The sequence below is a fragment of the Homalodisca vitripennis genome, chromosome 2, assembly GCF_021130785.1.
Source record: "Homalodisca vitripennis isolate AUS2020 chromosome 2, UT_GWSS_2.1, whole genome shotgun sequence".
NCBI classification, from domain to species: domain Eukaryota; kingdom Metazoa; phylum Arthropoda; class Insecta; order Hemiptera; family Cicadellidae; genus Homalodisca; species Homalodisca vitripennis.
This window is the reverse complement of record NC_060208.1, coordinates 63878477-63894450: the sequence shown is the minus strand read 5'-3', so window position 1 is coordinate 63894450 and position 15974 is coordinate 63878477. Positions and strand designations below refer to the sequence as shown.

Sequence of the window (15974 nt, the reverse complement as noted above, 5' to 3'; positions counted from 1 at the left end):
TCAGACAGGTAGATAAAAAGGGTGAAAGTCACCACTCTGAGTCTGTATATGGTTAGATTATGTTAATTTAACAATTATTTACATGTCAGATAGTTGGTTATAATTGGTTGGCTAAGAAAATCACTACCTGAGAAAAAATTGTTCATATCATATCCTTTGATATTCTTCTATTTCAACCTCCACCAAAACTAGGACGGCTGTCAATTGATTTTTTTTTTAGTTTCTCTAACAATATCAAGAAAACCCAGATTGTGTGCTTATACAATGCTAATTGGCTCTCTGCTCCTCAACGACAATAAGCTACAATGTCAGGAAAGGCTTCCTTGTATGTAAATTATTGTAGCCTTATCCTATACTGGCACTAAGGTTGTATTAGGGTATTTACATCTGAGACAGTAGCAATGAGGAGACAGGTTATCTTATCTACTGACAATGAATGGTATTTCTCGATAATTATAGTTGAATTGATTACAAAATAGGACTGGGACCGGTGGGGGGGAGCGCGGCCGACGGCTGAGAGCAGCCAATCAGCTTTGAGTAAACCGCACAGCGTTGCCGTTTTCATATCCGCATGTGACTCCTCAGTCTGTCTCTGCCCAGAAACCGATTCGTGCGTTTCACTTTGTAATCTCGTATTCTGTGCAACTGTAGTGGTGTTACCGTTGTTTAACAGTCCTTTTCAGGACTTAGCTGTGACTTAGGCCTACAGTAGTGTAACAAACTATTGTGTACTTTCATAACCTTCGTAATGGTAGTTAATGATTATTTACATCATGAATGCAGAAAATCAAACTGTGAATCGTCGTGGGCGTCCGCGCATTCATCTTAAGCGTTTACATTACAAAACGTAGGACGTGGTGTACCTCTGCGCACTCAAGCCAGAAAACTTGTTTGCACTGCCAAAGAATATTTCCAGCAGGAAAAAACAAACAATGGGCCACTCTTACTCGTTGCCAAAGTTGTACAATGAACTGCAGCGGCCCTGGGCATAAATAAAAATACCGTTGTAAAAATTTGTTTAGAGAAGAAGAAAAACATTGATGAGAGAGGAAGTGGAGAAGTACATACCCCAAACAAGAAGAAACTTCCACGTCAGAAATGAGTTACAAACCTGGATAATTTCCAAAAACATGCAATCCGTCGTCATGTGTATGCATACTATAGACGAAAGGAATATCCAACTTTAAAAAAAACTAATTCAATCATTGAAGGATGCTGATTTATTTAACGGCTGCAAATCTTCTCTTTCAATTGTTTTAAAACAACTTGGCTTCAAGTACAAGTCAGTTGGGAAACGGAAAGTACTTCTTGAAAGACCAGATGTAGCTGCATGGCGCTGTAGATTTCTTCGTCAAATGAAGAACTTAAATTTAGATGAAGTAGTCTGGATTGACGAGACATGGGTTAACACAAACCACTCCCAAACAAACGCTTGGACAGATGACTCTGTACAATGTCCGTACCTCTCGGTAAAGGGAGAAGAATGATATTGCTTCACGCTGGTAGTTCTAAAGGGTTTATTCCAAACAGCCTTCTACTTTTTTCTTCGAAAAAAACGAGTGATTACCATGAAGAAATGGACCACAAAAAGTTTTTAGGCTGGTTTGTAAACAATCTTCTTCCAAATTTGGAAGAATCCTCAACCATAGTATTTGATAATGCTAAGTACCACTCAAAAGTATTGGACAAGGCCCCAACAATGGCTTCAAAAAAATGTTTGATGGTGGAATGGCTAAAGAAATTCAACATCCCTTTTGATGCAGACATGAAGAAAGCAGAACTTTTGGAAGTTATAAATTTAACAAGCCTCGCTTTCCAAAAAATGTTATTGATGAGATAGCCAAGGAACGTGGCCATACTGTAATTCGTTTACCTCTGTATCACTGCCACTTCAATGCTATAGAGTTGATTTGGGCCCAAATCAAAGGACACGTTGCAAAAGACAATAAGACGTTTACATTGATGGAAGTAACAAGATTAACCAAGGAAGAGATAGACTTAGTAACAGGAGATGAGTGGAAAAAAATTGTATCACACACAAGGAAAACTATAGAGGATGCGTGGGAAAATGAGGGTGTGCTGGAAACTGCAGTTGAAGAGCTCATCATCACGTTAAACAGCGATGACGACTCCAGTGACGACAGCAGTGCTTTTTCGGATGACCAAAATTTGGGAGAAGATCGGCCACCTGCTATCAGATGAATCTCAAAATGACAATGAAGATGAAAGTGACAGTGGCTTAAGTGGAGTGCAATAATTATGCCCAGAAGGTAGAGTACTACAATTTGAGGAATTTTAATAAGTGTACGTAATAAACAATTTCAGAGTACAGCTACTTAACTATACCTAATTAAACGTTATTGTTTTGAATGACAGTAATATGTATATAAATAAAAATATTTAACGTTTAATGCTTGTTGATTGTTTTCTTATCCTGCTTACTTTGATAGATTTACTATTATATATATATTCAATTTTTTGAAAAAATAAACCGAATATATTTTGAATTCTATTTCCGCATGCAAATACGACAAAACTATACACTTAACCCTTTCCGAGCCAATGACGTTACTAGACGTCATGCCTAAACTAGCGCTGAAAGCCAACGACGTCCACTGACGCAAAATCAATTTTATTTTTTTAATATTATTTAAAAGCATTTCTGGGTAAGAAACTTAGTAAAAACTGTTAAACAAGGGACAACCGTTTGTGTCTATTTTGAAGGTCACGGCTCTTGTTTGAGCGACAAAATGGCGGGCGGCCGGATGTTCATAGTCTCCCGCAGAGCCAACGACGTCTACTGACGCACGCTCAGTCTGCCTGTAGCCTTCCGTGAGGTTAGATGTTTATTCGCCCTTCCATTTTCGATCCGCGTATTTATCTTTTCAATTTTGATGTTAATCAATATTTTTAATCAAGAGGGGGTTGCGTCGTGAGACGAAATATGCCTGCAAGACGTGCGCGTCGAAGCCTGCCTTGCATCCTGACCTGTGTTTTGAGCTGTACCACACACAACAAACCTACGCCTAAGGATCATATATATGTAGCTCACTTTTAATAAGTATCATTTATAAGTTATCTCATGTTATAATATTGTAAAATGTAGTGTGTTCTTTATTTTATACTTGGAAAATTGAAATTTTTTAGTTTCATTGCTTTTATTTAATGTTTACATATATACATATATATATATATATATATATATATACATTTTGTAATATTAATATATATATATATAAAATTTATATATATATATAAATTTGTACAATATTCTTTATATTTTGTCTAAATAAAAATTACTATATGCTTGTTTTTTGTAAAATATTACAATAATTGTGGTCAACTATTGTTAATTTTATATATGAACACATAGAATGTCAAAATTAAATTTTTTCCATTTTTCCAGTGAAATTATGATTTTACCATTTTTTTGCTTTAAATTAACAATAAAGAGTGAAAAAAATATGTTGTCATTTTTTTACCTCTTATGTTATAAGAATTATAAAAAAAATTTGTTTTGGTATGTGGGAATTTTTTTTATTTTTAAGGTGTATGGCTCTTAGAAGTAGTTTTGGTTATTTATTTGTGGCTCGCTAACGGTTTAAAAACCCATATTCTAAATCATTTTTATGAATACTGGTTTAAAATTGCATCATAATTATTATCTACCCAATTGTAATGATATTTAAAATAAAATGTGCAAGCAAATATTTATGTCATTATTTTAATCAATATTTACGTGAGTTTGTTTCATTTATGAACACCAAAACGGAAAGTATGAGCAAACAAGTTCATACAAGGTCATGAGTGAAATTGATCATAATTTTGTGTAAATGATCAAAAGTCACTAAAAAATATTAACCGTAATGAAGTAATTAATAGAATAATAATATAATCAATTGAAGATTCAATAAACGGACAGTGAAACGCGTGTGGCTAGCAGATCTGCTGTACCCTGTAACACCAAGCAACGTCAACGTGGCAACGCCGCTCCCTCTCCTATGCCGAGCGCCAGTCCTATTTTGTAATCAATTCAACTATAATAAAAAGATGCTTGATATTGACATGGCCTTACAATAATCTGTTATTACATGACAAGTAAATACTTCTTTGAAATGATCACTGGCTTATATATTCTTAAGGCTTAGTATCTTGTAATGATGATTTGTTATAATCAAGTTTTAAATTATGTGCAAGGGACATGGCATTCTTTGAAGACGAGACTGAGCCAAGCTGATTATGTCTGTTATCAGAAAAAGAAAAAGACTTCTCTCTTGAGTCCAAAGCACACAAGAGATGACTCAACAGAGTAGTGTAGAGAACCTTTCAAGTTTAAATGCACAATAAATTGTCTTAACATGTTGACGTTAGTAATGTGCTGGCTAGTGTAACGTAAGTCATTCCATATAGAGCTACAGTGAAGGTGTTAACAGATTTCTAAATATAAATAAATTGCATTGTATGTTTTTTACGTAATGCAGAGAGTTTCCTCAATTCTTAAAATAAAATAAAAACTATAAAAGTTTATCACGTAACTAATTACTATAAAATGGAAATTCTACAAATTTATATTAAGATATAACATATTTGTAATAAATAATGCAGAGAATTACATTATTAGTAACGAATCACAAAAAAATTTTAAATTTCATTGTTAACCTAATTATGTTTTAAATATGTACAACTACACGGTTATATTAATGCCATCACAGGATTAGCCTGAGCTGAAACTAAATTTCTAGTATCGTTGATAATTACATAAAAAGTTTGTAACAATCTATTCTATAGAATCTAAATTAATCACAAATTCTGTAATACAATGGTCTCTGAAAATGAATGCTGGGATTTAGAATAGCCGTTTCTAAAAAATTATTCAAGATAACTTAACTATTTAAACGACAAATTGAAGTTGAAATAACTAAGTTTTGTTATCCATGTAAGCACGGAAGGAAATGTTTGTAGATGTTTTAACCAGTTTCGTAACACAGAAGTGTGTTGAAAGGACATGCAACTGTCTAGCCAAAAAGAAGTGACGACAAAATTTAAAAAATCAACAATCTTGCATCAGAAGCGAGAAAAAAACAATTGTCCGACGAATTCTTCAAATAAAATACCTAAATCAACAGTTCACAATGTTATTCTTAAAACATTGAGACTTCATGCCTACAAAATTCAGTTAAGACATCAGATTAAATCCCCCAATCACCTAAGTGTACAGACTGCCAGTTTTATGCTCAATGAGATTGATGACAATATTAAAAGAATATTCTCAGACCAAGATACATTTCACACAAGTGGTATTGTTAATCGTCAAAATTGTCTTATATGGGATTCACAACAGCCTGGCATTGTGCAAGAACATATGTGCAAACATGACCTTCAAATGGAGCTCACGTTGAAATGTACTAAGGAACAAAAACAACATTTTTCTCTTCTCTTAAATTTGACGTGTAGTTATCTTGAATAGTTTTTAAGTAACGGCAGTTCAAAATCCCAGCATTCTCTTGCGGTGAACCTGAATAATTATATAATGTTATTATTATACTACACAATTAAAACTATTCAGTGCATCCGAAAACTAACACAACATACAGACATTTTTGTCACAATATACCATACAATGACCAACTACCTATGCTACAGAACCATACATAGTAGCTCAAATGTTGTCCAAAAATGCAGATCCTGCTGCCAATGCTAAAATGATAAGTTCCAAGTCTGGCATAAATTCTTATCTTTTCATACTAAAAATTGTATTTCCATTATACCACTAGGAGGTCTTAAGGTTGATGTTGAGATGTTGTTTTGGTACCCATTGTTTCAATTGTATTTCTAGATACAAAAAGAGTAAAAATTTGGATATAATACTTTTATACACATATGGCTTATACATTTTTAACCATTTCACTTGTTTATTAAATAATTAAAAATGTAATAAACTGATAGAACCTTTTAATAAATAACCTTTTCGATTAAAACATATTTGACTAAGAAAATTATGATCTATTGGAATAAAGATTTATTTGGACTTGCACGATGAATTTTGTCAAAATCAGATAATCTATAAGGAATATCATTGTAAACATCCTAATCCGAATCCTAATAATATTATAAATGTGGAAGTGCCTTCGTTTGTTTGTTTGTTTTACTTTCACACAAACTATTCAACCAATTATACTGAAATTTTACGTGGAAATTCTTAGGGTCCATGAGATGAATATAGGCATATTCTTATTTAGAAAATTTCTCCAGGCTACGCCCCACTGGTCTCTACAGCACTTAAAAATCCCATCTTTGTCTCTAAAGTTGTGAAATATTAATTGGAAGGGCCTGTCAAATGTAATCAACAGGTTCTGTGTAAACATTATACTATGACAGCACAATCATGTGTTTAATTAGTTCAACTACTATTTAAAATCTGCTTACATTTATAGTATGAAAGCATAACAAAAGTAACAACATTTCTTATTTCAACATCGTAGCAACAAGTCTAACCAATTAATGTATTCTGTATTTTACCTCAATGAACTAAATGTTAATGTGTTCAAGTAAGGTATTGAATTTAGTTTCTTTAAGACATTGTGGGACGGCATATTTACAACACCTTAAGAAACAAAAATGTAGGGACTGGGCATTATTGTGATTCAACAAACCACTCGCGACTACAATTGCAGTGAGTCCATGATTATAGCAAGTGGAATCAAAAAGCAATACATGAGAAAATAAATGTAATTTTTATGACTGAAAATCGCTGAGGGGACATTGAATCCATTTCTCATTGATGAGGTATACAATACCGATTAGGTATATAAATACTGATATAATTCCTACACTGAACCGAGGAAATAGTATGATTACTATTGAACATTAGTTGGGAAGCATGAACGTGTGCTTCACTGTATCATGTATCATCTTTAAATATGGATGACAACTTCATATGTAAGTATTAAAATATGTTGTATTATTGATGTTGATTTTAGTTTTTAATTTACAATAACAATATCTACAAAACAACAATAATGTTTTGAATCCAACCTTATTAAAAAAATTATACATCGGTAATGTAATATATATATATATATATATATATATATATATATATATATATATTGTTTCTTGGGGTAAAATGGTATCCTCCAATTTTGTGTTGGAAATATAATTAACTAGAACTAGAAGTGCAAAACCCAAAAAATAAAAATTACTTGCAATTTTGCTTAAACTCTGGACCTCTTCATCATGAACACTGAAAAATAGGTATCTGACGCAAGATATATAACTAATTTCATTTTTAAAATATCATAGGATCTTATCGTATTACATCATAAGTGCTTTCACTAAAATGCTATGAACTTCTGACTTTGGAGTTCCTCTAAATTGATCTAAAATAGTCAAGTGTTACTAAAATCGTGGGAGTTATTCAATCAAATACGCAGAATGTTGCATATAAATTGCGGGGAAAGCCACAGGTATGTGCTAGTGTTATATCATTATATGTTATGTTATAATTATACCCTATAACATATAATTGTTTAATACATAATGATGACAAAAGTCTGAAATCCTGTTGTCCTTTCCAAACTGTTTGATTACAGTCACAATCCTAACTGCATAAATCTTGTAAAATAAAAATTTCATCTTTTATAACTTTTAAACCTAAAATAAGATGTATTTTATGCTGCTTTTTAACGTATAATAAACAATATAAAACAATAAAAATTACTTAAAATTCATTGTGCCATTTAAAAAACTTGTTTTTTAACCCAAAAAACATAATTTTCAGGAAAAGTTTAAATAATAAAGACATGAAAAACATCATCTGGGTATTCACTTATTGGCATGGCAAATTTGTCTCTTTAATGTAATTACTGCTTTTTCTTATTTAAATACTGAAACAAATATTTTTATTGAAAACAAGTAATTGTTGTTTTACTATTATAATTCTTTAAATTAGTCCATTTATAGAGGAATAAGAAAAAAATATAATTTAATACACATTTTACATTTATTTTTTTTGTTTCTTCCACCTAATTAAAAATGTTCCGAGACACAAATTATTTTCTTGACATAAAATTTGTCTTCTGTAAATATTTTAGATTAAAACAAAACAAAAATGGTGAGAAGGTATGTTTTTTTAATTTTAACAGATTGCATGGCAGATGTGCATTATTAATAGTGAACCTGTCATGGGAAGGGAGGGGGTTTACTGTGTTGTTGGGAAAAGAAGAAGGGTGTAAATTGCTTGAGACAGGTCTAAGTGAGTTACGTATTTGTATAATGTTTTGTTACGGGCAATGTATTATTTGAAAATATTATTTAATTAAATTGGAAAGTGGTAATCTTAATATAAGAAAAGCTCGTAATCTACTCTAGTACCTCACAATGGTAAGTAGCCAAATCAATGCTATCTGATGGCTTACGTGGGAAACTCCATTAGTGCCGGCTGCCAACTCCCCTTGGATCTGCAGCCGAGTCTTGGTCAGATCCAGAGGGTAGGTTACTGAAAAATAACACCACATATTGTCGGCAATACCCTCACTCATGTTCCAATATACTTGAGCGATGCGTCAGTAACACATCAAGAAGAAAAGTTTAGAGGTATTAAACATTGAAACAAAACAAAACAAAGACAACTGAAGAATGAACAAAGCTTGTCTAGGAAATATTCAAGCTTGTGCTGTATGTACCTTGAGGATGAGTAATGCTGCAAAAATTGTGAACCACTATGATCAAGGTATCTCTACAAGCCAATGCTCCTCCCACTTCTGGAAATCTTCCTTAAACACAAATGTAGGTTCATCGTTGCACTTGTTTTTAATTTCTCCTACTTTCTCAAATCTAGTGCCTATAAGGGAATTTTCAATTAAGGAAAAGCCAAAAGTGACAAAGGAGCTATGTCAGGACTATAGGACCTGTCAAAATTGTTGCATAGAATCAGATAGATGAGGAACCTATGTGGAGTCATTGCCAAAAACCTCTCTCTAGAGTTTTCACTGTTTAAACTAATTTTTAAATCATTGTGTACAATTTTACTCATAAAATATCAATGTCGCTGCGGCCTTCTTAAATCCATCAAACACAGTTGAGTAACAGATAAGGCTTTCCATATAATTCCCAATATCTTGGTGAATTGTTTCAGTCAATATTTGACACAAATTTTGTTCATTATACAACACATGCTGATATACAAAGAAAGAAAAGTACTGGTAAGGGCTACCTCTTTACTAGGAATAGCTGTTAAGTACAACTTACTACTACTCAAAATATTACTTCTTACTATTACTTGCTCCAAACACAACATGTTACTTACTATACAAACCTAAATTCAGACTCAATGTTTCTATGAAAACTTAAAACCTTAGCAGATGACCAAAAATTAAAAAAATATTTAGGTTTGGGATGATAATTTTTGATAAACACTTTTCCTGACACATTTTGATGTAAAACTTAGTGTGGTAGTAAATTTGTACCAAATAATTATTTTGACGGTTTTGTAGGAGAAAAAAGTATACTAATACATCTGACTGTAATGTTACCAATTCAAAAAACAGATTTCCCTTAAAAATAATTATAATTCATGTATTGCAAGTGTTTACTTACATACTTATGTTTTTACTTTTCGTAAATACATTGGTATGGTGTTGATCTGATTTTGTAGATATATTCGCAAACCGTCTACTACAAACACAGTCTTTTGCGGATGTATCAGCATCCGTCTGCAAAGGGTTAAAGAAAGGGAAGCAATTTTTTCATCATTTACTGTCACTTTAGGTCACTGATGCTTTGAAAATACAGTAGGACCTTGATATATCGAACCTCAAGAGGATTTACAAAACTTTGATATATCAAGAATTTCGATATAATGAGGTTCGATATATCAAGGCTGTTTGGGGCAGACTTCGATATATAGAGGTTTACAACTGTTGTTGTATTATTCATTATATCAAGGTTAACTCTGACAGACTTCGATATATAGAGGTCCACACCCACTACAATAATACAGTACAATTAAGAATCGTACATTACTTTATCGGGAAATGTGAATAAGAAATTATAACAAGTACACCATACATCAATTTAAATTTATTTATTTTTTAACTAAACGTATAGAGTAATATTATTACATAAATATGAATATGAAATACTGTAACGTCTTAAAAAGTTATGTTGTACAGTATAAATACACAAGTCTGAAATACGGTTCTACTGTACTGTATTTTAAATGTTTAAAATGCTACTGTAATGTACATGTCATAAAGAGTTTGCAAAACTTATTTACTGTTGTTAAAAAAAATCTGAAATTGTAGTTTGTCTACCTGTGAAAGTCACTTTGTCCAACGCGTCGTCTAAAATGGATAAAGACTGGATTATTTTGTCATCCATAGACGTCTTCTTTTGGAGGAAACTTCGCAACGTGTTGATGGCACACCGGGCATCGCGAAGGGTGGGGTCAGGCGTTTCGACTTCGTTGTCGTCATCATCCTCGCCGTCCTCGACTACACTGTCTTCTACACTCGTGTCCTTGGAAACGGATGCAATAATGTCTGCATCGCTTAATTGGCCGCAAGTAGCAAGCTCGTCATCGACGGCCACAAAGTCTTCGAAAGACAGCCCTTCCAAAGTAAGGGCCTGAGTCACTTGTCTCCACAGTACAGGACTAGCAAGTTCACCGTTATCCGTTTCAACAATTGAACAGTCTTCTACAACACTTTCCTCTTCTTCGTCAACTTGCTGTTTAAAGCCACTTTTCTTGAAGCAGTTCTTTATAGTATTTTCGGTAACATTGTTCCACGCCTTAGAAGCCATCCACATTGCATCAAGTATGCTTATTTTTGTAGGGTTCTTGTCCTCGAGGTCACGAAGGAAGAGGCGTACAACTTCCTTCCGGTAATGAACTTTAAAGTTCTTAATTATTCCTTGATCCAATGGCTGTAGCTTGGATGTGGTGTTTGGAGGTAAGAACTCGATTTTTACGTTTTTCATTTTTGGGATGTCACCGTGAGCAGTAGCGTTGTCAATAAACAAGAGTATTTTTTTCTTATTTTTCTTCATTTGTCTGTCCAAGTCCGTTAGCCATTTCTCAAAAACCCCTGAGTTCATCCATGACTTTTTGTTTGATGTGTAGTCCATTGGAAACCTTTGAACCCCTTTGAAACACCTTGGATTTTTAGATTTTCCTATCATCAATGGTTTAAGGTTCACGGTGCCAATTTGATTTGTTCCAAGCAGCAATGTAACTCTTTGTTTACTATTCTTACCTCCGTGGCAAGTGTCACCTTTAAAAGTTAAAGTTTTGTCAGGAAGACACTGGTAAAAAAGACCTGTTTCGTCGGCATTAAAAATATCGTCAGGTTTGTATCCCTTGACAAGATCAGGCAGTTTTTGCGACCATTCTGTGCAAAAATTGTCATCGACACTCGCACTTTCGCCAGTCACCTTTTTGAAAATCATTTCATTTCTTTTTTTAAAGTTTTGGAGCCAACCGTTGCTTGCTCGAAAGTCAGGTTTATTTAATTGCGCAGCAAACTGTGCTGCTTTTTCTTTTAAAATTGGGCCACTTACAGGAAGGTTTTTATCACGGCACTGTTTAAACCACTGATAAACACTTTCATCTACGTCCTTGAATTCGGGTCCTTTTATTCTCTTGCATGAAGTTCCTTGGCATTCATATTTTTCTCAATTTTTCAATATGGTCGAGAGAGTATTCGCTGGTATAACAAACTCCTTTGCAATGTCACTCTTTTTCTTATTCCCGGCGTCCACAGTCTCTATAAGTTTAACTTTATCTTGATAAGATAAAGTTTTCCGTTTTGCCGTCGCACTTTTAAACAAAACAGTGTCACAGTTGAAAATCTGCCACGCACAATAATTCACTAAGATAACCTCAACTCGCACTAATCGCGGTAACGTCCAAATTAAACTGAGGGTGGAGTGGTGATCCACCACTGGCGTCTACAGAAAACAAAGGAGTGTCGGTGGTGGGGGTTTCAAGTCTCGACATGAAAAATACGGTACCTACTCTACTTTGATGGTTGTTCGTTTGCACAACACGACAATACAGTACTAAAGTTCGTTTCGTTGATAAACTGAAACTTCGATATGTTGAGGTAATTATAAGAAAACTTCGATATATAGAGGTAAAAAATAGGCAAAATTATTGGCGAAAATTCGATATATTGAGGTTATTTACTTGAAATCTTCGATATGTAGAGGTAAAATTAGCATTGAAGTAAATGGGACATTCAAGGGGAATGACAAAACTTCGATTTATCGAGGAATTCGATATATTGAGGTTCGATATATCAAGGTCCTACTGTATTGTTAAGGGGGTATGGGTTATTTCATGTGATGACTATTGAAGAGTCAGGGATGTGTGACAACTTTTAACAGTTAGGGCTCCAGGGAACCTAAATTTAAAATTTAGTTGTTTGAATGCTACAATGTCAAAAAATTACACTGTGAGAAATAGTGAGAAATTGTCAGCCTTGAATGTATTCAAATTCTTTCTTAGAGAATTTATGCAAATCAAAACTATTTGAGGATTCACTGAAGATAGTAGACCAATCGCTGAATTAAACCACTTTTGTTACCAATCATAAAAAAGAATTTATAGAAAATATATAAGACAAATAATAAGAATTAAAGAGACTTGAGCCAATAAAATATGGACACACACAATGACCTTGAAATCCAAAACAATAAATTGGAATGATCATTTGGCCAAATGTATCTATTCCTTACTCTCTACCCAAACCTCAAGGGTTCCCGAGCAGCAATGCTAGTAGTAGACCCAGGCCTTCCATGGTGTGGGCTGGACAGTGTAGTCTTAAATTACCAGTGGTGGGATGTGTACCAAGTATTTCAGCATTTCTTGTTTTGAAACGGTGTGGTGTTGTGATTTTTTTTGGTTTGTGCTTCCCTTACATTCATGCTGGTTTCCAATTACATGCTCGTGTTTTTGGCTTTGATGGGGTCATCGCCATGTTTTTGTATGATTAATTTTATGTTTCGGATTTGACTCATAACGGACAGAACAAATACCAGGTCTTGCACTCACCATTGTGTTTCTGTTGTAACACAAAGCAATAGAAAGTGTTCAAAATTCTGTTATACATATAACTTATCTTTTTTTATCCAATAATATTTAAGTCCCAGATGATTTTATTTACATAATATGCTGCTGTGTCAGCCATATAACCAGATATTGACATTTGCTCATGTTTCAATTTATTTATTATTGCCAGTTTGATACATTTTTCATTCATCTTCCTTAAGTGTGAATAACTCTGTAGTTATGGTGTTATTTTGATCTGTCAGCTGGTATACTTTTATGACATTTTAAGTTATATCATTGATTTATGAAGCGCCGTATTAAAATGTTTTTGTAAAAACAACACACAATACAACTGTCTTTATGTGTTATATGCATACTTTGTGCTTTTTTAACTTTATACTTATGATTATAATACTAAAAATACAGATATCAAAGTTTATTTATATTGTCATTGTTGCAATACACCAAAAAAAAGTTCGAAGGCACAATGTTGATATTATTTTACAATTATATAAAATTACTTAATCTTTTTGACTACAGGTAACAATTTTTAAACAGAATGTAAATCTCTTTTACAAACTGAATTATAATTCGGAGCTAACAGAGTTAAAACAACGACAAATAAATGTTAAAACTGGAAAAAGATTTGAATATTGGTTGGATAGTTGGTAATAATTTCTAAAATACTGTAACATCTTTTATACTCACTTTTGAAGTTGTGAATTTCTACTTTTATTTTCTTTTTACTTCTTTTACAATACCATGATTGCTTTTATTGTCATACAGGGTTATTCCTAAATTTTACAATTTCAACTAAGTTTATAGTTAAATTTCTTTAAATGTATTATATATGGTTGATACATATATAACACAAATTCAACTACACATTTGTGTAGTTGCCTACACACAAGCTGCCTAAGTAATAATTTTCTTAGCTGCTATATAGTGCAACTTAACTACTTAAAAAAATACGTAACTCAAATCTGACATCCAACAAAAGTTGTTATCACACATTAGACCTAGTTAGGCTACTACCATTTGTTGCATACAGAAGAAATTGATTTAATAATTATTTAACTATTTTTTATTTCTTGCAAATTATGAAAGAATTGTCAATTTGTCTCGAAATAGGTGTGGTCTCAAAGGCTAAAACAACAGTTTTAGCACATTTTAAAGTTGGGATACTACAATGCCCCTTGCTCACTTACACATCTCCGCTATACTGGCCGCCACCACGGACACCAGGTAAGTACACCAGAAGCTGTCGGCATAGTTGTACTGGGGAGCCTTGTGCTCGAGAGTGTTGTGGACCGCCATCTTGTCAGCGCTCCATTCCTGGCTGCTACAATACAATGGATAATTAGAAAAAAGTGCAATCGATTAGTAAAAGATTACCCTTAAAATTCATAAAAGGGCCAACTCTCCTTTCTAACAATAACACTATGTCTAAACATGAGCCTACACTAAGATAATATACCAATAATATAGTTATTTACATACTACTATGACTAATTATAATTACTAAGACGAAGAGGATAAAATGAATGTTCAGTAAAAAAATGCATGATATACAAAATTTTGGACATTCCAAACTCTTGAAGTTGTTTATATGAATATGTAAATGTATTTATATTGCCATCACACAATGGTTTCTTTTTTAATAAATTGTATTGTGGTGTGGTGTAATGTTCTTGTATTATGGAGAAGGAAACAGGATTTTTCTGGAAATTTGCCATCATTCAGTGAAAAAAAAAAACTTTTCTTCACTGAACGATGGCAAATGTCCGGAAAAATCCTGTTTCCTTCAAAATCCTTCCATCGTCATAAATAAACTTCAAACAAAGAATAATGGAGAAATTATAGAACTTGTCTCTAATAGAAATGTGAGCTATAAAAACTGATGAGTTATTCACCCTTTATATTAAAATGCAAATTATAATTATTGTTACTCAAAAACTTGGATCACTATTTTTAATTTATAAAAAACACATTTTTAGGAAATTATCGATAACTACCACTTTCTCGTAGAATCACACAAAAGATATGGCCTGGTTGTATAGAGTCAAAGTCAAAGTCAAAGTCAAAATATCTTTATTACATTATCTTCAAGATAAGTACAGTGTCATAAAGTTTATCTTAAGAGCTAATGCTGTGGTAACATTTTACATTTAGTTACAAATTAGAAGTTCTGTCAAAGAATTCGTTTACAGAATAGAAGGGCCGGTCTTGTATCCGACCGGTCGCTGTAGAGAGCGACATTACAACAGAAACTCGATAGAATACTGATTCTTGGAGGCTATCAGGTCACTGGCTAACCTCACTCCGACAGAGAGTTGTATATAGCTCTGTAGATCACTGACAATTATGACTTTCATTGCCCTCTATATTTACTCAGTAGTTGTCTATACAGACCAGAAAAAGCTCTTAAAAGGGGAAAATATCCACTTCTACAACACACAATATTGCAAAAATCCTTCATACTTTGTGCAGAAAGTCTTCAATGTGATTCCACAGAATCTGAACATTCAAAGGCCTACAAATAAAAGGACATCATCAAACTAGCTAATGATGCAACCGTTTCACTCAATAAACAAATATTTTGAATCAAGATGATTTACACTGTAAAGCAAGACTAGAACTTCAAAAAAACTTTTGTAACTCATGTAACTTTTTAATGAATGTATACTTCTTAACAAAATCTTAAAAAATTTTTTTTTTATTTATTGGAAATTTTAAGATTTTCTATTAAAAACGTTTCTGATCTAGCGGTCCATCACAAAGATCTGCAGTTGTTTAAAAACAATTCTCAGTGAAGAAAGACTACTGGCCCAAATGTTATCGAAATTCCAAATTTCACAAATTCTCACAATACAAGGGAAGATTTTATAATCAAAAAGGTACACTGTATTTTACACAAATCTGT

At 32.9% G+C, this 15974-nt stretch overlaps 1 protein-coding gene across 6 annotated transcripts in view; it reads right to left on the bottom strand.

Moving 5' to 3' along the window:
- LOC124354072 (mitochondrial uncoupling protein 4) overlaps positions 1–15974 on the bottom strand; it is a 54764-nt gene that overhangs the window by 19961 nt on the left and 18829 nt on the right. For 4 of the 6 annotated variants that reach the window (XM_046804258.1, XM_046804256.1, XM_046804260.1 and 1 more), the window contains 2 exons: positions 14260–14393; positions 8418–8497 (listed from right to left, as the gene is read on the bottom strand). In XM_046804258.1, coding sequence (XP_046660214.1) covers positions 8418–8497; positions 14260–14368 — 189 coding nt within the window. In that variant the 5' untranslated portion in view covers positions 14369–14393. The remainder of the gene's footprint in view (positions 1–8417; positions 8498–14259; positions 14394–15974) is intronic. The other 2 variants (XM_046804259.1, XM_046804255.1) reach the window with 1 other exon arrangement.